This window comes from Hipposideros armiger, unplaced genomic scaffold, assembly GCF_001890085.2.
Source record: "Hipposideros armiger isolate ML-2016 unplaced genomic scaffold, ASM189008v1 scaffold_3, whole genome shotgun sequence".
Classification (NCBI taxonomy): Eukaryota; Metazoa; Chordata; class Mammalia; order Chiroptera; family Hipposideridae; genus Hipposideros; species Hipposideros armiger.
Genome location: NW_017731353.1, coordinates 9239862 through 9264749, shown reverse-complemented (window position 1 = coordinate 9264749; position 24888 = coordinate 9239862). Strand labels below are relative to the sequence as shown.

Genomic DNA, 24888 nt, shown 5'->3' with positions numbered 1-24888 from the left:
GGCCGCCCTCCGCCGCCAGCGCCGCCCGCCCCCGGCCCGGCCGCTCCTCGTGTAGGCGAGCGCGCCGCTTGCTTCGAGCCCGAGCGCCGCGGCGCCGGCCCCGGAGCCCGGCGCAGCGACTTCCTCCAGAAGACCGGCAGTAACTCCTTCACCGTCCACCCCCGGGGCCTGCACCGCGGTGCGGGCGCTCGACTACTCTCCAACGGGCCCGCGGCCCCGGAGCCCCGGGCCGGCGCTGCCAACGGCATCGCGGGCTCCGCGCCTGGGTCGGGCGAGTGGAAGCCAAAGGTGGAGTCGGGGGAGCCCTCCGCCCACCCGTCCCACAGCCCCGGGACCCCCAGTGCCACTCCAGCCGCGTCCTCAGCCCTGCCCATGCCCAGCCCTGCCAGTGCCACTCCCAGCCAGCGCCAGTGGGTCTCCGCGGCCACCAGCGCCAACGATTCCTTCGAGATACGGCCGGCCTCCAAGCCAGACATGGACACGATCCCTGAGGGGGACCTGCAGGCCAGGGCCCTGGCCAGCCTACGTGTGAACTCCCGAAACTCCTTCCTGTTCATCCCCAAGCGCAAGGCTTCTGGGGCCCCTCCTCCCCAAGGGAGGCAGTCGGTGGGGCTGCCAGAGGGAGAGGTTGTCTGGGCCTCTGAGCACCGGAAGCGTGGAGCCCAGCTGGTGCCTGGAGCGGATGGTGCGCCTGTCAGTGGGAGAAGCCCCTTGGGGGTCGAGGAGGGGGTCTGGTCAAGGCCAGCCACTGCTCTCGTGGACCGGGCTGTTAGGTGGCAGAGGCCATTCTCGCCACCCCCATCCCTGCCAGCCGCCACCGAAGCCGAGCCTGCCCAGGGCTTTGAGGTTCCCGGCTTGGCCAAGAATGGTGGTGAGGCTGGGAGGTCAGGGCTGCCCGTCACCTTCATCGATGAGGTGGACTCTGAGGACGAGGTCCCCCAAGAAGCCAAACTGCCCTGTATGGGGCCTGGCACACCTTCCCGGTACCACCCATCAGAGCTGCAGCACCGGGGCAGCAATACCTTCACAGTGGTGCCCAAGAGGAAGCCAGGGGTCCTGCAGGCCAATGGGGAGCCTGGGCCACAGGCGGCTGAGGAAGTGGAGGTGGGCAGCGTCTTGGAGCCCCCTGCTGTTCTGGGGACCCCACTGAAGAAGCGCTACCCCACTGTGCATGAGATCGAGGTGATTGGCGGCTACCTGGCCTTGCAGAAGTCCTGCCTCACTAAGGCTGGCTCCTCGAGAAAGAAGGTCAGTGGTGGGGGCAGGGACGCTGACCACCTGTGGATATAGCGTGTGCCAGGATGTAGCACCTGGCCTGGGTTGGGGACTGCTAAGTGGACCAAAGGAGAGCCAGGGGTAGGTGGCCATGGAAGCTTCAGGAGGGGCTGAGCCGGGGATTCCCCTGGCCTGTGGCCAGTAGAGCCCTAATAACCCAGGAGCTATGGGGACAGTGCCTGCTCTGCCTCACAGGGCTGGTGTGGAGGGTGAAGCCAGCCAGCGGCCTGCGCCGTGCCTGTCCGTGGATTCTTAGGCTGTGTGGAATTGGCAGGGCAGGCCAATTCTGCAGGTCCAGCTGAGAGAAAGTTTGGGCCTGGTGGTTCTACCCTGGCCTGGCTGTGAAGGAGCGGGGAGTCCTGGCATGGTCTCCTGGAGTCCTGGCCTGTTCAGGTAGCAGGTGCCAGGACGGAAGTGGGAAGGGGCAGGAGGCCCGTGATTCAGGTGTGGCTGGATCCCTAGCTCGCTGTCAGCCTAGGGGCACAGCCGCGGGGGCCATTCGGAGGGGCTTGTCAGCTCCCCAGAAGGCAAGCTGGCCTGGAGCTCAGCAGGATCTGGTCTTTTGCGAGTGTTCCTTGAGCTCCTAGTGTGTTCCGGGATTAGTCTGAGTTGAGTTGTGATGCTGGCAAAAGGTGAAGACATCCCCCTTGTTGGTGGGGAGGGACTAGGGCAGAGACAGACCCAGGTGCAGGGCCAGGAGCGTCACTTCCCGGCAGCCCTGCCCTGCCTGGTGACCTGGAACCCTCTGGGCACAAGAAAACGTTCCTCAGCTTCTTCCTGGTTCCTCAGCTTCTTTCTGGTCATTTGCGTGTGTCTGGCTATGGAGCAAATTCCAAGGACAGCTCACTGTGACCCCCATCAGCAGGCAGGGGCAGTGAGGTGGCACTGGAGGGCCTCTCCTTTAACTGCTGGTATCTAGGCTCACCTCTGAGGCCACCTGTCTGCCCCTAGTCTCAGTTTGGGTGATTGGGGGTGGTGATTTGCCTGCCCTGCTGGGATATGCCACCTGCTTCCTTTATTTGCTTCCTTTCTTTCGTTTTCTTGCTGCTGGGCTGGCCTTAGCACGGCCTCTCCTCCCAGTGTCATCCTTCCCTCCTTCCTTGGGTGAGGTCATCTGCATTCCTGCCAGCTCCCACTGCTGGGCCAGGCCTCCGCGCCCACGTCCCACAGTGCTTCCGGTGGGCCCTCCACCCGGACTTCGTGCCTGACTTTGCCTCACCTTTTTTCTTCGGTGCCATGGGCCATGACTCTCCCACCCTCATCCCTGTCCTTCCCCTCCAAGGCAACGGTCCATCCAGCGGCTCTGGCCACCAGCCCTACCCCATCCTTGCAGCCCTCCTTCCCGTTTTCTGACCCTTGACCCCAGCTGCACTGGGAGGCGCTCCTTCCCATGCTGGCTGGGGAAATGGAGGTGATAACTAAGGGTTCCCTGCTCTGCAGATGAGGAAAATGAGGCTGGCAGAGGTCATGGAGCTCACGGGGCGGTTCCTGTTCCTAGAGCCACTGGTAACCTGGCTGCCCTCCCTGGGAGCCTGGCCATCCCACCCCCAGCTGGGGACAGAGCTGTGGGGGTGACTCGTGGCTGGGTTGGGGTGAGAAGGGCTGGGCAGGGGGCCCGAGGACCAGCAGGGCACGATGCAGTGATGGGAGGAAGCCAACCAGGCCTAGAGTGGAGAGGGGCTCGACCAGCTTGGGCCTGGTCTCCGTGCCAGCCTGAGGGGGTTGTGGGTCCAGATGGATGCCTGGCAGGACCAAGTGGCCTGGCGAGGGCCCTGCCCGAGCAGCACGACCTGCTGGCAGTGACTTCCTGCCTGGGCAGGCACCAGCTGGCCTGCCCAGCCCTTCAGAGCAGCCTGCCAGCCGTGGGCTGCCACATTGTCTCTTCTGTCCATGGCCCCTGGTGCTCCCCCCGCTGCCCCTGCAGACCTTGGGCCGCTGGGCCTCCCCCTCAGCTGGACCACTTCAGCCACCCTGTGATTTGATCACTGTCCTCCCTCCCACCCCCTGCCGGGGACGTGGTGGGCTGGAGGGCAGCAGGATCTTGGGCCCGACTATTCACTTTGACCCGCGCATGGCTGGCTGACCGAGGGCAGTGGAGGGAGGGAGGCGTTGGCACCTTTACCAGGGGAAGCTGTAGTGGGGCTCTGCAGGGGGCTCTCTGGGCAGCAGGAGTCAGAGGATCCTGCCCCTGGGCTGGCACCTCAGCAACAGTGTTTTGCCCTCGTGTAGCCTTGGAGAGCTACAGCCCTGCCCTGGGTGGTGGGGGCACCCAGCCAGCCTGTGCAGAGGGAGGCCTGCCTGGCAGCACACGTCCCCACTTAGTTATCTCTCTGCAGAATCACAGATGCTCTATCACACCCTCCCTTGATGGCCAAGCCGGGGCTGGCTGCTGCAGGGTGGTGCGGCCACTGTCCCTCTCGCCCCTGCCCGGCCTCCAGGCTGTTCTGGTGGGTGGGGCTGTCCAGCAGCGCTCCACACCTGTCTCCCATGGGGTTGGCGCTGTGGGCCTCCCTTTGTAAGGTGCCACCCTGCCAGGCTCCTGCCTGTCTGGTGGCTTCTTGCCTCCCCTTTGCTCTTCTCACCTGCTTACGGCTGCTCCTCTGCCCAGCCCGAGTGTGTCAGGGTCCCCAGGGCTCAATCCTCAACACTCGGCCATCCGCCCTCACCTCACCCTCGGTGTGATCGCCACCTCTACAGCCCAACTTGCCGGCACCGCTGCGGCCCTCCGGGGCCTGTGATGCCACCTCGCCCTGTGTGGATCGGGAGACCAGGCGCCTGGCAGTGTTGTGGCTGCATTTGCTCTCCCCATTCCCCCAACTCTCCCAGCAGGCACCTCCCCAAGTGGTCTTTCTAGAGCCCAGAGACCATGGGAGCAGGCCCGGACCCTGCTCGCTCAGCTTTCCTGCCACCAGAGGGGCTGCCGTGGGCTAGGGGCTGCACTAGACGGCACGGCCCACCTGGGCAGCTGTGGTAACTTAGGTGGGGGCGCTGTGGGGTGGTCCCGAGCTTGGGCAGGGTGGGGGATGGGAGCAGGTAGGTGTGTGCTGGGGAGTGAGGGGCTCACCCCCAGCTAGGATGGGTTGAGCCCTGTCAGGCTCAGAGTCCAGGACAGACATGCACAGGTGGGTGGGGTGAGGGGAACAAAGGGCCTGCTAGAGCCGGAGGTGGGCTGAGCCAGGACCCACCTGCTGGCTGTGTCCTGAGCAGCGGGCAAAGTCCTCAGAACCAGGTGACTAGGTGTGTGCAAGTGCCAGCCCCACATGCCCCTCCCACCTTCCCTGGCCTCCCCAGCAGCATGAGTCACAGGGCAGCCTATGACCGCAGACATGCACCCACAAGGGGGAGGCTGTTGAGCGTGGAGACGAGGGGAGGTGGCACAGGACCCGAGCCCGGGCCCCAGCTGGGTACAGGCAGGGCCTAGGAGCGCTGCCCCGCCCCCGCCTAGCCAGGCTGTGCCAGGCTCAGCACCCGCATGCACCCAGCCCCCTCGGTCTCTTCACAAGGAGCTGGTCATGTGGGCTGATGAGGACATGCTAATCCGGCCGCCCTGGGGCGGCTACCCCTTCCTCATCTCCAGTGGTGGGGGATAGGCCTAGAGGGCCGAGGGTCATCAGGGAACATGCCATGTACCCAGGGGTGACCGGGAACCCCATTCAGTGTGGCCTTGGGGCAGGGGAGGCCCCTGGGTTGGCCGCTCCATCCTGCCTTGGGCTCCTCTTAGGGCTCCTATTCTGAGTCCCAGAGGGCTCGTCTTGGAGGGCTAGGAACTGAGTGGCGGTGGATGGGCACCTGTGGCTCTGGCGATCGCCCCTGTGCCAGGCCTCTGTCCTGCTTGGCCTCCCATGGTGGGGCCTACCTGGGGCAGAGCAGGGTGAGGGACCGTGTGCCTCCGAATGACAGGAACAGATATCGTGCTCCCGGTTCTGCCTGGCTCAGAGGGTCTGCTCCTGTCCCTGGCCACTTGTCTGTAGGCAGCTGGGGCAGAGGGCCCTGGGACGGGGCCTGCAATGTGCCCAGCAGGTGTGTGAGCCGTGCTGAGGTGGGCTGCCCAGGGCTGTGGGCACAGGAGGGAGTGCTGAGTAGCAGGAGTGTGTGCCCTTGTTTCTGGACAGTGGCCCCTGCTCCTAGTGGGTCCTACTTGTGTTCCTGAGGCCAAGGCCAGGTCCCTCTGCTGCCCCACCTCCCACAAGGCCCCTCCCTGTCCTGCTGTTCCTGGGGCCCGGCTCCTGCTCCAGCTCCTTCCGGGGGAGGAGGAGGAACTTGAGCCGCCGCTGGTGTCCTGTGCCCAGGAGTTTAATATTTCGAGCCCAGCAGGGCTGCTTCCATCTGCTGCAGGCGGGTCGTGCTCGTATTCATTACCCAGTGCTGAGCGCTGCCGAGCGGGCCTGGGGCTTATGGCTCGGACATGAGATTTTGGAAGCTGCCGAGTGGGCAGCCCAGGTGGGAGGGGAAGGTCACTGACCCCCCACTTGGTACAGCTATAGGCTAGCTCTGACCGTCTGTTGAATGAGGTGACAGAACTTGGTGCTGCTCTCCTGGTAGCAGCCTGTGACCACCACCTGGCTTCGGCACCTCCTGCAGGCCCTTGCCCAGCAGTGGTGGTCTGTGCTGAGTTGGGTGAGCAGGACTGTCCAGGTGCCCAGCAAGCTGGGACATGAACTTGGCTCTGGAGAGAGGCCCAGCTGACAGCAGGAGCTGCTAGGAGCAGAGGATGTGGCCCCTGGCGCAGCCTTACCTGGACTCTGCTCCTGGTTCGAGCCACCCTGGGGAGGAGGCGTGGCTGGTCCCTGCTCCCTGAGAAGGCAGGCAGGCAGCCCTCTGACCCTTTGAGCTGCCTTAGAGGCTTCTGGAGACCCCGAGGGTGCTGGCTGGGGCCTGGTCCCTGGGAGTGGTGGGTCACTTTAGGGTGATGTGACCCCAGGCCTGCAGCGCTGTGGGCAGCCAGACCCAGCTGTCCTGCAGTCGTCGTGGCCTGGGCCTGCAGGGTCCAGGTGGTGGGTGTTCTCTTGGAGCCTCTGAAGGTCTCCTCGCTGCCGTGCCACACTTGGTCTGGCCCGAGGACCCTGGTGGCGGGGCAGCAGGGCCCTGGCTGATGTGCTTCTGTCCGTAGATGAAGATCTCCTTCAATGACAAGAGCCTGCACACCACGTTCGAGTACCCTTCGGAGAGCTCCCTGGTGCAGGAGGCTGAGACCCAGGCCGAGGGGGAGGCAGGGGAGGAAGAGGAAGCGGAAGCGGAGGGGCCTGGGCTGAACGGGGCAGTGGAGAAGCCCTTCGTGCTCTTCCTGCCCCGAGCCACATTCGTGAACAGCGTGGCGCCTGAGAGCCCTCGGCTGCCAGACGGCAGCTCAGGTGAGTGTCCCCTGTCCTGGTGGGCAGCCCAGTGGGTAGCCTGGGCCACTTGTCCATGCACCCACGTGTCCACACGTGTGCCCCTGGGTCCGCAGGCCTGTCCAGCTACACCCCCAAACACTCCGTGGCCTTCAGCAAGTGGCAGGAGCAGACGCTGGAGCAGGCCCCAAGTGAGGTGGAACCCACGCAGAAGGATGTCATGGTGAGTGGGGAGCCGGGCGAAGGGAGGAGGCGGGTCTCTAATGCCTGGGCAAGCTCCCATTGGCTGCCTTCCTGCTTCCCAGCTCACCCCTGCCAGTCACAGCGACCTCTCAGACTTCCGAAGCGAACCAGCCCTCTATTTCTGACTCCAGCCCTGCCAGGACAGCCAAGCTCTGCCCTCCTTCTGTACCCCTCTTCTGCCCTGCCAGGCTCTGCCCCCATAACCCACCCCCCCTTCCCGGGTCCATCTGGGTCTCCCTCTCCGCCCTAGTTTGGGGGCAGTGCCTGTGGAAGAGGGTCAGGGTGCTGCTGGACACCATGCTCAGCAGCTGTTGGGTGTGTCCTGGTGGAGGATGGGCTTGCTGCCTGTTCTGCAGGACAAGACCCCCCCCAACCACCCCCCATGGTTGAGCTCGGCCTGCCCCCTTTGTGATGAATGGAAGTCTTTTGCCTGATGGTGGACTAATAAACAGCACTGGACAAGCCTGCCTCCTTGTGTGGTCCTCAGCTTAGGAAGGGGGGTACGGGGGTTAGGGTCTGTGGGGCTCCAGTGAGGGGCTGGCAGTGGACGTCTGTGCCTGGGGTATGGGAGGTGCGCCCCCCCCCCCAGTACTGCTGGTCCAGGTTGTTACTCCCCACACTCCCTTGCCCAGCACAGGGACCTTCCCGTAAGTGCTCCCAGCCACTGGTGCAGTCCCCTCCCACCCAGGGCTGGCACCTGGGGGAGCTGCGGTGGGAGGTGGGACTGAGCCAGCTCTGGGGTCTGGAACGCCGCCCTGGGGCAGTCAATGCTGCTGCTGTTGTCTGAAGAGCTAAGAGCCTAGGCAGGGACTACACACAGGTGGGGGGTGGGGGCAGAGCCTCGGGGACCTTGTCTCCTCTTTGGCCTGGACAACTCCCTGAACCACGGGAGCCTGTGAGTTCTGCTCTGCTGCCTGCCCAGTTGCCAGCCTGAAGCTGGTGCCATTTGCAGCCCAGATGTGGAATGTGAGGTCCCTCCTGGGGAGCCCGGCTGGGGAGGGGGGAAGGGTCTTTGGTGTTTTCCTGGGAGGGCAGGCAGCCACAGGGACCCCACAGGGACTGACAGACCAGCAGAGAAGGACCCAGACAGGACTCAGGATGGAAGGGGGGCCCCAGGCCACCTGGAAAGCTGCAGGCGGGCCTGCCTCACGTGTGGCCAGGGGGTGGCAGTACTGCCTTCAGGCTGAGAACTTGGAATCGTGGAGCTGGGGCACAGCCTTTGCTGGGGGACCTGAGCCCAGGAAGGACAGCTCCCTAGGCCACACCTTGTGCTGGACACCAGGGGGTGGCAGAGACCAGGACCAGCGGGCAGAGCCCCTCAGCAAAGGACGGGCTGCTTGTCCTAGAGTCAGGGCCAGGGACCAGGACAGAGGGTGGGTGGTGAGGATCAACAGATGCCCAGGGCACCCTCAGCTCTGTTCCCAGGCCACTGGGCCCCTGCCGCCCCAGGAGCCACACCTCAGCTGGGGGGAGCTTGTGTTCTGGGCCTATCGGGCAGCCCCACTCTCCTGACAGGACATGGGCAGCAGACTGGCATGGACCTTTACAAAGACAACCTTTACTGACAGTCACAGGCCACTAGAGAGAGCCCCGAGGTGAAGGAGGGCCCCAGCCACCACCCCCCGCCCCCCACTTGCCTAGCCTGGGCACCCGCTGGCAGAGGGAAAACATGAGGAGACTCCCATGATGCTGAGACTAGAAGCAGGGCCTTCCCACAGCCTGGGGAGGTGTGGGGGTTTCAGAGCAGCCCCACGTGGAGCTGACCCAGGGCCCGCCCTCCTAGATGCCTGAGTGAGTGCATGGCTAGGAGCCCCACCTGGTGGGCTGTGCCCAAGGGCAGTGGAGATTGGCAGCTGCCTCTCCCGGCACCCAAGACAGTAAGAGAAGGCAGCTGCTGTTGTGAAGGACAAAGATGCTTTGAAGACAGGCCTGCTGGGGGCCAAGCCGTCGGTGGGCGCAGTGGAGGTACGCCTCCCCTCCTGGGGCCTTGTCAGCTGTCCTTGCCTCCGCTGCCCTTCTGCTCTGAGGCGGTGGCCTTGCTCAGGTTTCCAGTTTCCTTCTTCAGGACATTAAGTAGAGTCTGCGAGCTCTCCAGGATCTGGGAACAGAGACGTGAAATGGCTGTCATTGTTCCTCCGGCCGGAAGCTCTCCCAGCCGAGAGGAAGCCCGAGAGAACAGGCAGACAGGGTCAGCAGGCCCTCTCTTCCCTGAGTCTAGCCCAAAGCCCCTTCCTCGCACCCTGGAAAGGCAGGTTAACTCTGGCCCCTACTGCTGGGGCTCCGCTGCTCAGTCCGGAAGAAGTTACAGAATGAGTACTGAGTATGGTGCGAGGAACCACCGGGGACACACCAGGTCACTCCATGGTGGGCCTGGCCATGCCACAGTCCTGTCACTTCTGTTTGTGGGCACTCCAGGCCAGAACCCGCTGGGGAACTCGCCTGTCACGCAGGTCCCTGAGCTGCCCCAAGCCTCACCTTGAGGTAGGCAGCCTCGGTCTCCGCGATGGTCTGATCAAATTCGTTTCTAGAGGCGATCTTGCGTGCCAGGTTCTCATTGACGCGGGCCAGTTTCTCAGTCAGCTGCCTCACCTCATTCTGCAGCCGCTGCTTCTCATCCTCTTCCTGCTGGATCTGCCGACTCAACTCCTCCCGCTTCTGGCACAGCTCCTCAATGCCTAGGGTGGGAGGACAGGGGTCGGGCTGTGGGCAGAGGGCAGGAAGGAGAGCACCATTCCACCTACTCTAAATCCCGGTGCTTTGTAGAACAGAAAGGCCGTGGAGGGCCCAGGTGCCAGCCGAGCCACCTGCCACGGGAGCCAGGCCAGCATCTTACCTCCCAGGGGTCTCAGGGTTAAAGGTGGCACCACGTGAGACCACCGGGCGCTGGGCCTGGAGGCAGTGCGTGCTCAAGCGATTCCTTACTCCACAGATATCTGGCACCTGGTGCGCGCCACACCGCGGCTGTGCGCTGGGCAGGTCCGAACGGCCCCCGCGCCGTCGCGGCCGGGCCACCCTCGTACCTGCAGTACAACAAACCCGGCCGTGCGCTGCGGGCCAGCTACTGCCTGGGTCTGCAAGCCGGCGAGCCCCACGCCCACCCCGCCTGCCCGGCAGCTCACACTTGACCAGCTCGTTGTTGTAGTTCTGCATCGCCGCGCCCTGTTGGGTCATGGTCCCCAGCCACTCCAACCGCCGCTACTGCACTTCGGCCCGCGCCTGCGCACTGCCTCGCAACAGCGCGCCCACCGAGTGCGTCACCGCCGCGCGCCTCTCGTCCGCCTCATCGCTGCGCGCGCGCGAGTCCAGCTATGCGTCATCGCCGCGCGCGGCGCCGAGCGGCTCTGGTTGCTGGTGGGCGCTGATGGCGGCGGCGGAGTCCCCCGGGCTGACACAGCAGCTGCTGGTAGCCTGGAATACCGTGAGCACCGGGCTGGTGCCGCCGGCCGCGCTGGGACTGGTGAGGCCCGGGAGGAGGGCGGCGGGCCTGCGCGGCGTTCCCAGGACCCGGCGCGCTTTATGAGGGTGTGCACCCTCGACCCAGCATCCGTGCGCCGCGGACCAGAGGCGGCGGAGTTTCCGCAGCGTCCCCTGCGCTCTGTCCCTTCCCCACTTCTGCCACCTCTACGCTGTGTTCTCTGCTCCTCACGGTTTTCTGCACTCCAGGCGTCCTCCCGGACCAGCGGTGCGGTCCCGCCCAAGGAAGAGGAGCTGCGGGCGGCGGTGGAGGTGCTGAGGAGCCACGGCCTGCACTCGGTCCTGGAGGAGTGGTTCGTGGAGGTGCTGCAGAACGACTTGCAGGCCAACATCTCCCTCGAGTTCTGGAATGCCGTCTCTCAGCGGGAGAACTGTGCCGACGAGCCCCAGTGCCTCCTGCTGCTCCTTGACGCTTTCGGCCTGCTGGAGAGCCGCCTGGACCCCTACCTGCGTAGCCTGGAGCTCCTGGAGAAATGGACTCGCCTGGGCTTGCTGATGGGCGCCGGTGCCCAGGGGCTGCGGGAAAAGGTCCACACCACGTTGCGGGGCGTGCTGTTCTTCTCCACCCCGAGAAGCTTTCAGGAGATGGTCCAGCGCCTCTACGGGCGTTTCTTGAGAGTCTACTTGCAGAGTAAGAGGAAAGGGGAAGGGGGCACAGACCCGGAACTGGAGGGGGACTTGGACAGCAGGTATGCCCGCCGCCGGTACTACCGGCTTCTGCAGAGCCCGGTGTGTGCGGGGTGTGGCAGTGACAAGCAGCAGTGCTGGTGCCGCCAGGCACTGGAGCAGTTCCATCAGCTCAGCCAGGTCCTGTGAGTACTCGCGCCCGTTCCTCTGACCTCCGCTTGCTCCCCTGGGCCCCACTGGCCTCTGCAGAGAGCTGGTGAGCTGGCTGGGGTCCCTGCTGCCTCTCCTGATCACCATGGATGTGACAGGGAAGGTCCCCAGGAGCCTGTGCTGTGAGCTTAACACCTTTTGTCCTGAACCACAGGCATGTCTCTCTGTCACTCACCCCAGCCCAAGGTTTCCTACTTTGCTTGCACTAAGATCCTGTGTGATTGTAAGTTTCCCGGGCCATGCAGAATTCAGCTGTTCCTCTTGTAGGCTCTAGGGGAGCAGTGATGCTCACCCTACCCTGTAATCGCAGAAGGTGGGCTTGTTATTTCTTCTCTCTAGAACTAGTTGGGTCAGCAGACACCTCTCCAGCCCTTGGAAGAGGAAAGGATTCTGTCCTGAGAGCCAGGCCCTGTTGTATTGGCCTTCCACCGTCTGTGGCCACTATTGACAGTTTTATCACGTTGAGTAAAGTGGCAGCAGTGCTACTGTTAGGGAGAGGGTCTTGTACCTGGACCTAGGCAGTGGTTCTGTTGCTGGTAGTCCCTGAACACCTTCTGCTGGGTTTGCCCCAGACGAAAGTCACTCACAGGCATTCTTTCACATCTCCTATCTCGAGTTCCTTTGCCATTGTAGGCCAGGGTCTGCATTGAGTGGCGCCAACTGTGGCACATGTACACATGTGGCCAGGTGTCATTGTGTGTGTAGCTGTTGTTTCCGAGCCATTTCTGGGAGATGAGACTGGCCCCTGATTGTCACACGTGTTGCTCACATGGGGAAGGCCAGTTTCCCAGCCCAGGCAGAGAGGCCAGCTGGGGGTTGGGGGGGGTGGGCAGGGCCTTGCCAGTTCTCTGTCCTCCCAGCAGCTCTTCCTCAAAGTCCTGGGTACCATTGGCGACCACCAGGAGGGCTGTGGGAGGTGTGTGCTGGGTGTGGGGACGGGGTGTGTGCAGCCCGTGCGCTCTGCATGCGCCACGGGCAGGGCTCTCCTCCAGACACAGGCTCAGTCTGCTGGAGCGGGTCAGTGCTGAGGCCGTGACCACCACCCTGCACCAGGTGACCCGGGAGCGGATGGAGGACCGCTGCCGGGGCGAGTACGAGCGCTCCTTCCTGCGTGAGTTCCACAAGGTGAGCACGACCCCTCTCAGGCTGTGTCCCCTGAAGACTGGGGAATAGGTTTCTGGAAAACCTGACACCCTGGCTTTAGAAGTAGCCAGAATGTGGAGGCTGGATGAACCAGGACCTCACGGGTGGTTGAAGCTTTCTTACTGCTGGGTGGACCCTGGTGCCTATAGGCCTTTTCCCCCGGACAGCCAGGAAGAGCCTGCGACGTGCTCAGCAAGGCCTGTGTGGAGTCACGTGGCTGGAGGCAGTGCCAGGGTCTGGCATGTGGCAGTGAATGGGCCTCAGCGCCCACGTTGGGGCGTGGTCTGGGGCTCTGTTCTGGGCTCCCCAGAGTCACGGAGAAGCTCCCCAGAGGCACTGCAGTGCCGACCAGCCTGCTCACACATCCCACCTGTCCTCCCCCTCCGCTTCCCGGTGTCTTCCTCCTGAGGGTGTAGATTAGCCGCCATGGGGGTGCAGAGCTGTTCCACAGCAGTGGTCTGGAGTGGGCATGGGCCTGGAGGCCTGGTGGGGGTAGCCGTGTTGCCCTCAGGCTGCAGACTGTTGGGTGGTCTTCTTGGTGGTTGGACGGTCTGTGGTGGGGACGTGTGCATTCCTGAGAGCGCGTGGCGGTATGTCTTGTAGACGTGCATGCACGTGCTCAGAAGTGTTCTTGCTGGACGCTGCATTGTCTGCCTGTGGGGGCTGGTTGTGTATGCAGTCCTCAGGGTGTGTCTGTCCTGGGGAGGGGAGGTGAGAACATGTTCCGTGCCCTACATCAGAGCCACTGTCACACATGGAAGGGCGTGGGGGGCACTGGTGGAGGGCCTGCGACACCCCCTTTGACCTTCATCCTGCTGATGTGTTTCTGGCTTCCAGAGCAGGTGGCCTTGGGGACTCCCCCAGGGCCCGGTAGCAGGGTTGTAGCTGTGCCGCCTCGCCCAGCCTCTGCTCTGGGTCAGACTGGGCTCAGCCCCACCTGCCACTCCTGTGCTCTTCCACAGTGGATCGAGAGGGTGGTCGGATGGCTGGGCAAGGTGTTCCTGCAGGATGGCCCCGCCAGGCCCGCGTCCCCTGAGGCTGGCAGCACGCTGCGTCGCTGGCGTTGCCACGTGCAGAAGTTCTTCTACCGCGTGTATGCTGGGCTGCGAATCGAGGAGCTCTTCAGTGTCATCCGAGGTTGGCCCCGCTGCCTGGAGCAGAGTTGCCCCCTCCGCCCCCAACCAGGGCAGCTGTGGGGGCCCCGGGTGGTCTCATGTCCCTACTCCAGATGGCTTGTGTGCCCCATAGAGTGCTTGTGGTCCAGTGTGGGCGCGTGAAGGCCTGAGGGCGACAGTGCTCACCCCCCAGGCCCCGCCACCTATAAGCTCCCTTGCACGCAACGTGTGTGCACTGCGTGTGAGAGGCTGGCCCTCTTCCTGCAGACTTCCCGGACTCCCGGCCAGCTGTCGAGGACCTCAAGTACTGCCTGGAGAGGACTGACCAGCGGCAGCAGCTGCTTGTATCTCTCAAGGCTGCCCTGGAGACGCGGCTTCTCCACCCAGGTCTGCGGCTGACCGCCGTCCACCCTCAGGGCCCAGGGCCAGGAGCCACGGCCTGGGGAGGGGGTTAAGAAGCGTTTCTGTGCGGTCCTTACAGGGCTGGGGGCTTCTGCTTCCGTCTCCTTTGCCCTGAGTTGTCGGAACTGATGGGTCTGGCCTGGGGCTGGGGTGGTACACAACCCACATGGAGGGGGACGCTGTGGAGAAAGTGCGCGTGAGCAGGCGGTAGGAGCAAGGGGGCAGCTCCCTGCAGGTCATACTGGTGTCCTGGGGAGTGAGGCCACAGTGGTGACCCCAAGACCACATGGCCAGCCTGTGGTGCCTCGGTGTCTCTGTGTTGTCCTGAGCGCTGCCATCACCGCCAGCCTTCTCTCTTGACTGCAGGCGTCAACACATGCGACATCATCACCCTCTATATCTCCGCCATCAAGGCGCTGCGTGTGCTGGACCCCTCCATGGTCATCCTAGAGGTGGCTTGTGAGCCCATTCGCCGCTACCTGAGGTGAGTGCCGTGGGTGGCCCCAGGACTGCTCAGATGTGTGCGCTGGTGCCCCAGCCCCTTCCCCCCGCATGCAGCCGAGCTCCTGTGGGTCCTAGGGGGTACCAGGGATGCCCGGTCCTTCCTGCTGGGCCGAGTTGCCCAGCCCAGGCCACTTCCTGTTGCTCAGTGTCGCCACGCCCCTGTCCCAGCAGAGAGGCACCCGGCTGATGGGGAGCAGTGCCCTGTGCTCGATAGTCGGTCAGAGAGCGTGCTGGAGTGGGTGCGCTGGCACAGCCGACCTGAAGCCCTTCTGGGGGGTGGAGGGGCTGGGGCTGCCCGACTCGCACCTGCTGCCTCTCAGCCGTGAACAGCCTGGCCCTGGGTCCGCCTGTCATCCCAGCTCCTGCTTCCAGAGAGTGATGGTTTTCGGGGGTTTTTTGAGACAGAGCCTGATGGGCATGTTTTTGGCATGGGACCGAGGCAGTGGCTGTGTGAGGAGCTGGTGTTGGGTGGTCAGGCGGGCGGCACTGAGGTGCTCGCACTGGCAGGACTCGGGAGGACACGGTGCGGCAGATCGTGGCTGGGCTGACGGGGGACTCGGATGGCACGGGGGACTTGGCTGTCGAGCTGTCCAAGACGGACCCGGCGAGCCTGGGAACTGGCCAGGACAGTGAGGATGACTCTGGCGAGCCTGAGGACTGGGTCCCTGACCCCGTGGATGCCGACCCAGGTTCGCACCCCCCCCACCCCCCGCCAGGCCCTGCGTTGTGGGGAAGGTCCCGCCGGGCGCATGCTCCCGTCTGGAGGTTGTTGCTGTGTCTGCCCTGAGGCTTGAACAGGTCAGAGGTCAGGGACCCACCCAGTCCAGTTCCCAGAGTGCTTCAGGTGGGCCTGTGGTGGGCTGTGTCCCTCAGGCCTGGGCACAGGTGGTGAGGTGCCAGGGGCGCCCCTTCCTGTGCTGTGCAGGGAAGTCCAGCTCCAAGCGGCGTTCCTCGGACATCATCAGCCTTCTGGTCAGCATCTACGGCAGCAAGGACCTCTTCATCAACGAGTACCGCTCGCTGCTGGCCGACCGCCTGCTGCACCAGTTCAGCTTCAGCCCCGAGCGGTGAGGCCCGGCTCCCGGGCACTGTGCCACACTGCCTGAGGCCACCCTGTCAGCCCCTGAGCGCGTCCCTGCCCAGCTGGGTTCCCCCCGGCCAGGCAGGCAGGCAGGCACTGTCCCGGGAGGCCTGGGGGGTGGCCCAGGAACTGGGGGGAAGCAGGTACCACAGACTCCAGGCCTCAGCCAGGAAGGAGCAGGCACAGGGCTCTGATGGCTCGAGCTGTTGCTTCCTGCCGCTCCTGGCCTGGGGGTGGCCCTGCTCCAGCCACTCCGCTGAGCTGCCTGTGGGGCAGGGGCATGCTGCACCCCCTGAGACGCATCCTCCTAGGGAGATCCGCAACGTGGAGCTGCTGAAGCTGCGCTTTGGCGAGGCCCCCATGCACTTCTGTGAGGTCATGCTTAAGGTGTGTGCCTTCCCAGCCCTGCCCATCGCCCTGCCCGCCCTGCCCCACCTGGGGCTTTCCTGAGACCACAGCTGCTCCACAGGACATGGCAGACTCCCGCCGCATCAATGCCAACATCCGTGAGGAGGACGAGAAGCGGCCCGCGGAGGAACAGCCGCCCTTCGGGGTCTACGCCGTCATCCTGTCCAGTGAGTTCTGGCCCCCCTTCAAGGACGAGAAGCTGGAGGTCCCCGAGGACATCAGGGAGGCCCTGGATGTCTACTGCAAGAAGTATGAGAAGCTGAAGGTACTGCCCGCCTCCCTGTGGTGGGGGCTGCGTCCCGACCTGGAGACCTTGCCCAACAAACATGCCTCCTGGGGCTGGGCCAGGCGATGCCCGAGGCTGGGTGAGGTCTGTCTCTGCCGTTCCCTCCTGCCACCCCGACAGTCGATGCATTGGGTCAAGGGACTGTGGCCCGCGCTGTGCTCCCCACCCCTTCCGCCTTCACAGCCTGAGTGTGCGTGCCCCTGCGTCACCGTGCCCTCTTCACAGCCCCACTCCTCTGGGCCTCCTCTTCTGCTGTCCATTCTCTGGCCTCTCAGAACCTGGGCTCGTGGGTGGCACTCCCCAGGGAGAGTCAGACTGTGTCTGTTCCGTGGGTATGCGCCCAGGAGGCTGCAGATTGCTCTGGAGGGTCTGACCACCGTAACCTTGCCCTCACTTAGTTCTCAGGTCTCAGTGCTTGAGGACCAGGACTGTACTGTCTGTTGTCAGTCCCTGGGGCACAGGGCGAGGAGGGGCGGACTGGCTGAGGTTAGCCAGCCAGTGGAGTGGTGGGGCAGGCAGTTCAGGTGGCAGGTGTGGGCGGGTGGAGCCAGGGGTGTGCAGGAGTCCCTTCCTTGCAGGTGACGGACGGTTCAGCAGAAACTTGGCGGGAGAGTGGAAGGAGTTAGGACACCTGTCCCAGGTTTCTGGGGACTGGTAGAGAAATGGGTTCTGAGGCTGACAAGTGGGTGTGGGGCCCGAGTCCACAGCGTACAGCCCAGCAAGCACTTGCTGTCAGGGGATACTAAGTGCCCAAGCGGAGCAGACCCAGGGTGCAGACCCCAAGCCCCAGAAGCCTCAGGACAGAGCTCTGGGAGGGGCCGGTGGGGCTGGGGTGGGGGCCGAGCAGGGCCAGGCACTGGGAGGGGTGGTGGCTCCTCCTGGTTTGCTGGGCCCACATGCGTTGCTATCACAGGCCAGGAACTTAGCTCCTGAGGGGCGAGGGCTCGGGTAGGCCAGCCAGTCTGCAGGGGCCTCCCTCCCAGAAATAGGTGAGAGTGGGGGCCCTGGAGTGGGGAGGCCCAGGGGCGCCGTGCTCAGGGGCAGTGTCACACAGCTCAGTGTGCAGCCCACGTGGCTCCTGTGGGGCTGTCGGCCACCCCCATGCTCCCTGCTGTTGCCCGGTCAGGGTGCAGTGCCCACCTCTTCCTGGTGAGGACACCTGTGTGCTGGGTGCCCTTCCCACCCCTCTGGTCTGGCTCAGGCCGGTACTCCAGTGCACTTTCTGGGCTCAGCGGGATACTGGAGTGGCATGGGCAGGCCCTGGGCCGTGGCGAGGGGCTAGGCCTGTAGTCATGGGCTCTGCTGGACATGTGCAGGCGGCCCCGCAGCCCGGAGCGTGCTCGCCGTGCGGTCTTCTGGTGGAGCGCTGGCTGTAGAAGTTGTGGCCTTGGAGCCAGACAGCCTGGGCTTCCATTTTTTCTCTGCAAATGGGGTTCATCATTGCATCCCCCTTAACAGCTGTGGGGTTGTGGAAGGACTCAGAGCCACGCTTGGCCTCGAGGGGCTGTATCAGTGTCCTGGGGCGGCCGTAACGAAGTGCCACAGATGGGGCTCAGAGCAGCAGATTTTATTGGCTCAGTTCTAGCGGCTGGAAGTCCAAAATCAAGGTGTCCCAGGGCCGTGCTCCCTCCGAAGGCTCCAGGGGAGTGTCCTTGTTTCCTCTCCCAGCGTCTCGTTGTCCCAGACATCCTGGGCTTGTGGCTGCATCCCTCCAACCTCTCTTTCTGTCATCACAGGGCTTCTCCCTGTGACTGTGCATCCAAACTTCCCTCTCATGAGGACACCAGTCCTATTGCATTAAGGACCCACTCTACTCCAGCCTGACCTCGTCCTTACTATATGTGTAATGACCTGCTTTCCAAGACGCATTCTGAGGTCCTGGGGATTAGGACTTTAACATTTTTGTGGGGGACCCAATTCAGCCCATAAGAGGCCGCCCTGTGGACCCTCAAAACTCATGTCCTTTCCACGTGCAAAACACACAGTCAGTTCCAACCCTAGGTCTTAATCTTCTAACCCTAGGTTGGAGGATTGCCTTTCCTCCAACCCAGCACCAGCTCCAAGTTCAAAGTCTCATCTAAACATCAACTCGAAAACCCCACATCTCAGCATCTAAGTAGCATCTTAGTCAGGTGAGGGTGAGATCTCAGGTACGATTCATCCTGGGGCCCAAGTCCTTCAGCTGCGACCCTGTGAGACCAGACAGTAATTGTCTTTTTTTTTTTTTTTTTTTAAGATTTTTATTGGGGAATTGGGGGGATGGGAACAGTGCTGGGGAATTGGGGAAAGGGGAACAGACAAGTTGCTGTCGTTTTGTTCTTCAATCTAGTTGTGGAGGACGTTGCTTCACTGGCCCAAGTTGGCACCATCATTGCGCTCTTCTCTGGCGAGGCAGATCAGTCGCCGGCTTCTGGACGGCTGCTCACTGCGGCTGCTGGCCGCTCACGCTGGCTGCTGGCCACACACGGTAGCCCATGGCAATCCACTGCCACAGGGACTGCAGCCCACACCGTCGCCGGCGACTCACAGCAGCCCAGCTCCAGGTTGAGCTGTTGTTCAGCATCTTAGCTGTAGAGGGCAGTGTCACTGGCCCTCAAATGTGGGATCCGAACCGGGGCCCTCTGGCATCCCAAGCGAGTTCTTAACCATCGCGCCACTCGGCCGGCCCAGTAATTGTCTTTTGAGCATAGTCATGGGAAGGGTGTTGGGCGGATGCCCCCATCCCAAAAGGGAGAAGCAGAAGGAAGCTTGTAGGCCCCGGGCAGGTCTGAAACTCTGGGAGGAGACCCCTCAGCTCTGAGGCCTGTGCCATTGGCTCTGTGCCATCTTGGCCTGCTGCGGTGTCCCCACCTGCAAGCTGCTCATTTGGCCGTGTCCCCTTTCAGTCCAGGTTGTCAACGTTTCTCCTGGTAAAAAACCCTCAGACCTTGGTTTCCGTGCAGGACGCCATGCAGGGCGCAAAGCCACAAGGCACAGCCCTCACATCCTGCGCAGACAAGCCATCTGTGCCCTGGCCTCGAGACTGCAGCTTGGCTCCACCATCACGTGGCTCACCTTTTGGCCACACTCTTGGCTCTGTCTCCAGGGCACACACAGTGCACCTCCCACCCTCTGCTTGGAAATCTCAGCTGAAGATCCAAGTTTGTCACTTATAGATTCTGCTTTCCACCCAGCAGAACACAACTCAGCCCCATCTCTGCCGGCTTCTAACAAAGATTGCCTTTCCTCCAACTTCAGGGACCTGTGCCTGTGTCGGCAGACCTCACTGGAATGGCCTTCACTGTCTGTTTCTAGCACCTGTCTCCATGGCCGTTAGGCTTCCATGAGCATGCAGCTGAAAACTGCCTGCCTGGAGCCAACCCCAAAGCCACCCCCACATTTTTAGGAGGTGTTACAGCAGCACCCCCTTCCTGGGACCAAAATCTGTATTTCCTGTGGCTGCCATAGCTAAGGACTACAGATCAGGTGGCTTAAAACAATAGGCATTTCTTGTTTCAGTTTTGGGGGCCAGTGTCTGAGATCACGGTGTCAGCAGAACCTGGTTCCTCTGAAGGCTTAGGAGCAAGTCCTCCGTGCCTGTCCCAGCTTCCGGCGGTGCTGACTGTCCCTGGCACTTCTTGGCTGTGGCTGTATCACTCCAGTCCTGTGTCTGTCTTCACACAATCTTTCCTGTTTTGAGGACACCAGTCATGTTATGTCAGGGCCTGCTGTATTCCACCCGTTTCCAAGTCTGCTTGCTTTCCAAGGGCCTGGGGGGTGATGGCATGAACAACTCTTTCAGATAGTTAGCTCCTAACAGGTTCTTCAGTTAGGGTCTCACTGTCAGATGCCATGGTTGGGGGTTGGGGACCGAAGCCCCCCTGTACTCACCCTGCTGCTGTGCGCCAGCCTGCTGGGCTGGGGGAGCAGGTCAGGGAGCCCTTTCCTCACCTGGTGCCCAGCAGCAGAGCCACGTTCAGCTGGGCCCGCTGGGCTGCCTGTGCTGACCCCAGCCCTCCCCAGGCCATGCGGACCCTCAGCTGGAAGCACACCCTGGGCCTGGTGACCATGGATGTGGAGCTGGCCGACCGCACCCTGTCTGTGGCCGTGACTCCTGTGCAGGCAGTGATCTTGCTGTATTTCCAGGACCAAGGTGAGCCAGCTGCCCAGGCACTGCTTCCCAAGCAGCGGGGTTGGGCAGGACATGGGCCACCCCCTGCTATCGCCTCCCCGCGGGACTTAGCTCAGCGTGCTTGGCTGTCCCCACAGCCAGCTGGACCCTGGAGGAGCTGAGCAAGGTGGTAAAGATGCCAGTGGCCCTGCTGCGGCGGCGCATGGCGGTGTGGCTGCAGCAGGGCGTGCTGCGCGAGGAGCCTGCTGGCACCTTCTCCGTCGTCGAGGAGGAGCGGCCCCAGGACCGCGACAGCATGGTGCTCCTGGACAGCGATGAGGACAGCGACTCGGGCATGGCCTCCCAGGCCGACCAGAAGGAGGAGGAGCTGCTGGTGCGCCCCATGGGGCTGGGGGCGGGGGCGGGGCCGGGCCGGAGGGGTGGGGCTGACAGCCGTTGTCCCCTCCAGCTGTTCTGGACGTACATCCAGGCCATGCTGACCAACCTGGAGAGCCTGTCGCTGGAGCGCATCTACAGCATGCTGCGCATGTTCGTGGTGACGGGCCCCGCGCTGGCTGAGATCGACCTACAGGAGCTGCAAGGCTTCCTACAGAAGAAGGTGCGTGAACAGCAGCTCGTCTATGCCGGAGGCGTCTACCGCCTGCCCAAGAGCTGCGGCTGACACACCGCCGGCCCTTCCCTGGACCGCTCCAGCTGCCCATGCCCTGCAGGATGGACAGCCGGGCACTGTGCACACCCTGCTGAGCCCCCCTACGCCCCTGCCCGGCTCCCCACGCCCCTGCCCAGCTCCCAGAGTGCACAGTAAAATGGTTGGCTCTTGATTCTTTCCTTGTCCTGGTGGCTTTGTGGCCGGGCCCCTCATGGACACACGATGCAGGTTTTCCCTCCAGACCAGCCTCCGCCTCAGCCTGGCAGGGCATGGCTCTTGGGAGCAAGTGAGGGGAACTGCAGAAGAGGCCAGGCCCAGCCCTTGGCTGCCCACCTGTGTTTGGGCCCCAAACCTGAGTGAGTTCTGGCACGTGGGTGTCCCTGAGGCCCACCACGCAGGCAGGAGCGAGCACCAGGGGTTGGCTGCCCTCCAGCTCCAACCACACTCATCTGGCCTTTGAAAGGAGCCCTTGGGTCACCCTCCTTCTGCATGGCCTGAGCCCAGGGCTGCTGCTGGGCCGTGTGCGCTCCATCAAAACACTGGAGGCGGCGCAGACCGGCCGTATCCTGCTAAGCCAGGAACGGCCTGCATCCCCAAGCAGTATGGGCTGCCTGGGACACGCCCTGTGGCGAGGGGGCCGGGCATTTGCCTGTCCCCAACTAGTCAGGCGCTTACAGTGACATGTGCCTTCGGGAAGGCTACTTACCCCATGCCCCAGAGGTATGGTCAGAACGAAGGGCCTGTGAGCCCAGCTGGGCAGTGCAGCAGCACCTGTCCAGGCCCCACCCTCGTCCTGAGGTCCCAGGAAGTGGGGGCATGGGTCCTGCCCAGGCCGCAGGCCTTCCGAGCTGCACGGGGCGCCACAGCCTCAGGCAGGAGCCACTCTGACCTGACGGCACTGTCCTGGCAGGCAACAGGCCCTGCGGAAGGAGCACCTGCTGCCCGATACCCCGCGATCCCCACGGACTGACTCCACGGGGCCCTGAGTGGCACTGCCCCCCAGGACGTCCCCTTCCTGCTCCGGAACACGCTGACTGCCATGGCCTGAGGAGGACAGGGTGGGAATGAGGTCACGGCCTCAGCAGCTGGAGGGTTCTGACCCACCAACCGCTCCTGTGCTGTGGGCACAAGCAGAGGGCTTTCCGCTGTCTCCTGAGTTTGGGAGATCTGGGGGAGGCCCGGGCAGCTCCAACACCAACACCCTCCATGCCCTCCAGGCCAGGCCCTCACTTGGCACCAGGCTGGATGTGCCTTTGTTATCCTAACCAGGATACAAACCTGTTGGACTGGCCTGGCAAGGTGGCAGTGCCAGCCCCAGGCACTGGCACACCTGCTCTTTGTCCCTGTGGACTTAGTCTGGGGACGAGTGTGGTATAACCCAGTGTGTCTTGGGTCACAGCGTCACTCAGCAGGCACAGGGGTGTGTCAGGAGCTGCTGGTGGGTGGGTCCCCTGAGGGCCCCACCAGGAGGGGGCCCCAGCGGTACCCTCCCCCCAGCCCTGTGGGGTCAGCCGTGGGGTGGGGCACCTCCTCTTGTTGCCGGGGTGGTTGGGGGGCCACGGGAAGGAGGCTGAGGCTAACCCCGGCCACACCAGCCTGCAGGCGAGTCCCTTGGCAGTGCTTGCCTGGTCTGCAGGACATCTCGTGGGACGGACCCCCTGAGGGGCAGCAGGCAGATCCTGAGGTGGCCGTGGGCTCTGACATTTAAGCTGGAGCCTCAGACGCGGCCTGCAGCCATTTCTGACCCACCTGCCCGGAGAGCAGGGTGTTCTGGGAAGGCCTGTGAGCAGCAACCCACATACCTCTGCTGGGTGATCGGAATATCCCCCGGGAGGCCCTCCAGACCCGGGCGTTGCTGGGGAATGGGTGGGACACTCCTCGAGACAGCCAGTGTGACGGCAGCAGGCGCAGATCCACCCCCTGACCGGCCTCGGCCCCTGCTTGTCCCAGCCTTGGGGGCACAGTGGTGACATCGGTCAGCTGAAGCTCAGGCTCCCCCTTATCCTAAGAAACTGAGGCCCGGGCTGCCTGCTGTGGACCTTCCTGCGTTTCCAGGCCACTGTGTCCACTACCTGGCCTGTCCCCTTCCCTGTGGAGCACCAGCCCCACAAAACCCGGGCAGCCCCCGCCCCACTGCCTCTCCTCAGACCTGGCCAGGACACAGGGGTGTCCACCCTCCCTTCCCCGCCCCAGGGCTGCCTGCCCAGGGCTCCTGGAGTCCCAGCGCCCAAGGGCGAGTGAAGCGCCAGTGAAGGCCCTGCCCCCACCCTGCCCGCCTCACAGCCCCACTGTGAGGTCAGCACCTTCTGACAAGTTCCATCCAGAGGTGTGTGGTGGGCCTGGGGCTGGACATGGCCCCCTGTCCCCAGCCTGACTCTTGCCTGGGCGGCAGCCCCCTTGGCCTGATATGTTTGTCCCTTTTGCTCATCCCCGCTGCAGGTGCCTCCTGTCCCCTGAACCCCACTCCCAGCCAGGACCCCTCCCTGTCCAGGCGGGCTGGGCACCTTGTCTCCTGGTGGCCACCGGGGTTGGGGGTGGCCCTGGGGGTCCTCTACTCACAAGGTGACCACAGCCCCTTGGCCACATGGGTCCTGTTTCTGCAGCTGGAACCTACTGCGAATGCGGCCTTGGCCTCAGCCGTGAGGCCCTCATCGCCTTGCTTGTGGTGCTGGCTGGCATCAGCGCCAGCTGCTTCTTTGCCCTCGTCATCGTGGCGGTTGGTGTCATTCGAGCCAAGGGGTGCGTGAGCCCCAGGACCGGGATGGGTGGGTGAGAGCTGAAGGGCAGCATGGGCTGCCTGCCCGGAGCCCTCAGTCTTGCCAGGAAAGAGGCCTCTGCCCGCCCCCTCCCCTCCCACCCAGTGGGCCTGGGCATGGCATTCCCAGACTGTGGGCTGGGGAGAGGTGTGGAGGGCACTTCTGGGCTCCTGGAGTCCAGCCCCATTGTCCTAGAGTCACACCTGCCTTTGTCCCTCCAGTGAAACATGCCCCGGACACATGGACAGCAGGTGAGTGACCCCAAGGGAGGACCCCAAGGGTGACCTGTGCCCCTACTCTCTGCCCCCGAGAGCACTGACCCGAGGGCCCAGTGGCCCCAGGTGGCCAAGGCCTCATGAGCCCATGTGGAGGACCACCCACAGTGAGCCTAACCTGGACCCTGTTGTGCAGATTGATGGGGCACTTTGGGGTTCAGGAAGACCACATGGACCTGCAGACGGTGCACATGGAGTCACACCTCATGGAGCCCAACCTGGAGGTCTCCACAATGCCACCCCTGGAGGAGCACGGCCTCATGGCTATCCCTATGGACTCAGTGGTCCCATCTGCCACTCTAGAGGAGCTATCCTGCCCTCCCCCACCTGAGTAGTGCTGCAGGCAGCTGGCAGAAGGGGAATTAAACAGTATTTAGTGGTTCTGCTCTGTCCCCCTCCCAGAGTCCCTGTGCAGCTGTGTCATGGGCCCCTCTGTCATCTCCTTTAGGTCCCTCTGTCATCTCCTTTCTCTTCATTTGGGGTGCAGTGTCCACGCCAGGCACCCGCTGTCTCCCCTTCAGGGTGGGAGCCACACCCTGGCATCTCCACTTCCTCCTGCAGTGGCCACAGCACAGCTCCCTGCTGCTCTGTCCCATGAAGCTGGCAGGGATCCTGGGTCCCTGCCCACCCCACCCCCACCCCACCCTCAGAAAACCCCAGGACAGGACCTGCAGCTGTGCCACTCAGAAGGGAGCAGCGCTTGACATGAGGACTGGGCTGGTGCCCCTGCCCCACCCGCACTGTCACCTTGAGGGTCCCGGAGAGTCCTTGTGGGGAACTGCCTCTCCGGCCTCAGGTGTGTAGTCCCTCCTCCCCGCACCGCCTAACAGCCTACCCCCTGAGCTCAGGCCCCCACCGATCATGCACCATGGGGATGGGTCCATCCCTACGTGGGGGGCCACTCTGTCTGTGCACTGGGGTCACTTTTCTGAGCCGGGAACTGGGGTGAGGAGCAGGTCGCACTCTGGGTCCCGGTCCGTGTTGCATCCGGTGCGTGGT

The 24888-nt window shown here is 63.6% G+C and overlaps 4 protein-coding genes across 8 annotated transcripts in view; 3 read left to right on the top strand and 1 right to left on the bottom strand.

Moving 5' to 3' along the window:
* Nucleotides 1–6: 6 nt before the first annotated feature.
* Nucleotides 7–7315, top strand: TPRN (taperin; the record flags this gene model as incomplete). The annotated part of the gene is made up of 4 exons (XM_019640938.1): nt 7–1248; nt 6386–6626; nt 6722–6828; nt 6911–7315. Coding segments are annotated over 4 exons (1653 nt in total), but the record flags the coding sequence as incomplete, so codon positions are not given.
* A 1071-nt stretch (nt 7316–8386) lies between these two features.
* SSNA1 (SS nuclear autoantigen 1) lies at nt 8387–10058 on the bottom strand. Its single transcript, XM_019640927.1, has 3 exons — nt 9968–10058; nt 9324–9523; nt 8387–8946 (listed from the first exon to the last, which is right to left on the bottom strand). Exons 1-3 carry the CDS (start codon nt 10017–10019, stop codon nt 8839–8841), a joined length of 360 nt encoding a protein of 119 aa, XP_019496472.1. The 5' UTR covers nt 10020–10058; the 3' UTR covers nt 8387–8838.
* Nucleotides 10018–21033, top strand: ANAPC2 (anaphase promoting complex subunit 2). 2 transcript variants are annotated; one of them, XM_019640913.1, is made up of 13 exons: nt 10018–10305; nt 10512–11134; nt 12152–12284; nt 13265–13439; nt 13685–13804; nt 14186–14303; nt 14831–15012; nt 15249–15390; nt 15716–15791; nt 15874–16077; nt 20101–20230; nt 20347–20582; nt 20658–21033. In XM_019640913.1, exons 1-13 carry the CDS (start codon nt 10018–10020, stop codon nt 20868–20870), a joined length of 2640 nt encoding a protein of 879 aa, XP_019496458.1. In that variant the 3' UTR covers nt 20871–21033. The 2 variants fall into 2 exon arrangements, with proteins under 2 accessions (XP_019496458.1, XP_019496463.1); XM_019640918.1 differs by lacking the exons at nt 20101–20230; nt 20347–20582; nt 20658–21033 and adding an exon at nt 18121–18324.
* A 547-nt stretch (nt 21034–21580) lies between these two features.
* LOC109381813 (leucine-rich repeat-containing protein 26-like) overlaps nt 21581–24888 on the top strand; it is a 4905-nt gene continuing 1597 nt past the window's right edge. For 2 of the 4 annotated variants that reach the window (XM_019640896.1, XM_019640876.1), the window contains exons 1-3: nt 21581–23597; nt 23836–23865; nt 24338–24685. In XM_019640896.1, coding sequence (XP_019496441.1) covers nt 23210–23597; nt 23836–23865; nt 24338–24685 — 766 coding nt within the window. In that variant the 5' untranslated portion in view covers nt 21581–23209. The remainder of the gene's footprint in view (nt 23598–23835; nt 23866–24337; nt 24686–24888) is intronic. The other 2 variants (XM_019640904.1, XM_019640887.1) reach the window with 2 other exon arrangements.

Coding starts and splice junctions, on each gene's coding strand:
- SSNA1 (XM_019640927.1), bottom strand. CDS start 10,019: ATGACCCAACAGGGCGCGGCGATGCAGAACTACAACAACGAGCTGGTC. Junction 9,524..9,967: donor CAACAACGAGCTGGTCAAGT/GTGAGCTGCCGG, acceptor CTCCCACCCTAG/GCATTGAGGAGCTGTGCCAG. Junction 8,947..9,323: donor CCGAGGCTGCCTACCTCAAG/GTGAGGCTTGGG, acceptor CTCTGTTCCCAG/ATCCTGGAGAGCTCGCAGAC.
- ANAPC2 (XM_019640913.1), top strand. CDS start 10,018: ATGGTCCCCAGCCACTCCAACCGCCGCTACTGCACTTCGGCCCGCGCC. Junction 13,805..14,185: donor GACGCGGCTTCTCCACCCAG/GTCTGCGGCTGA, acceptor TCTTGACTGCAG/GCGTCAACACATGCGACATC. Junction 15,792..15,873: donor TCTGTGAGGTCATGCTTAAG/GTGTGTGCCTTC, acceptor GCTGCTCCACAG/GACATGGCAGACTCCCGCCG.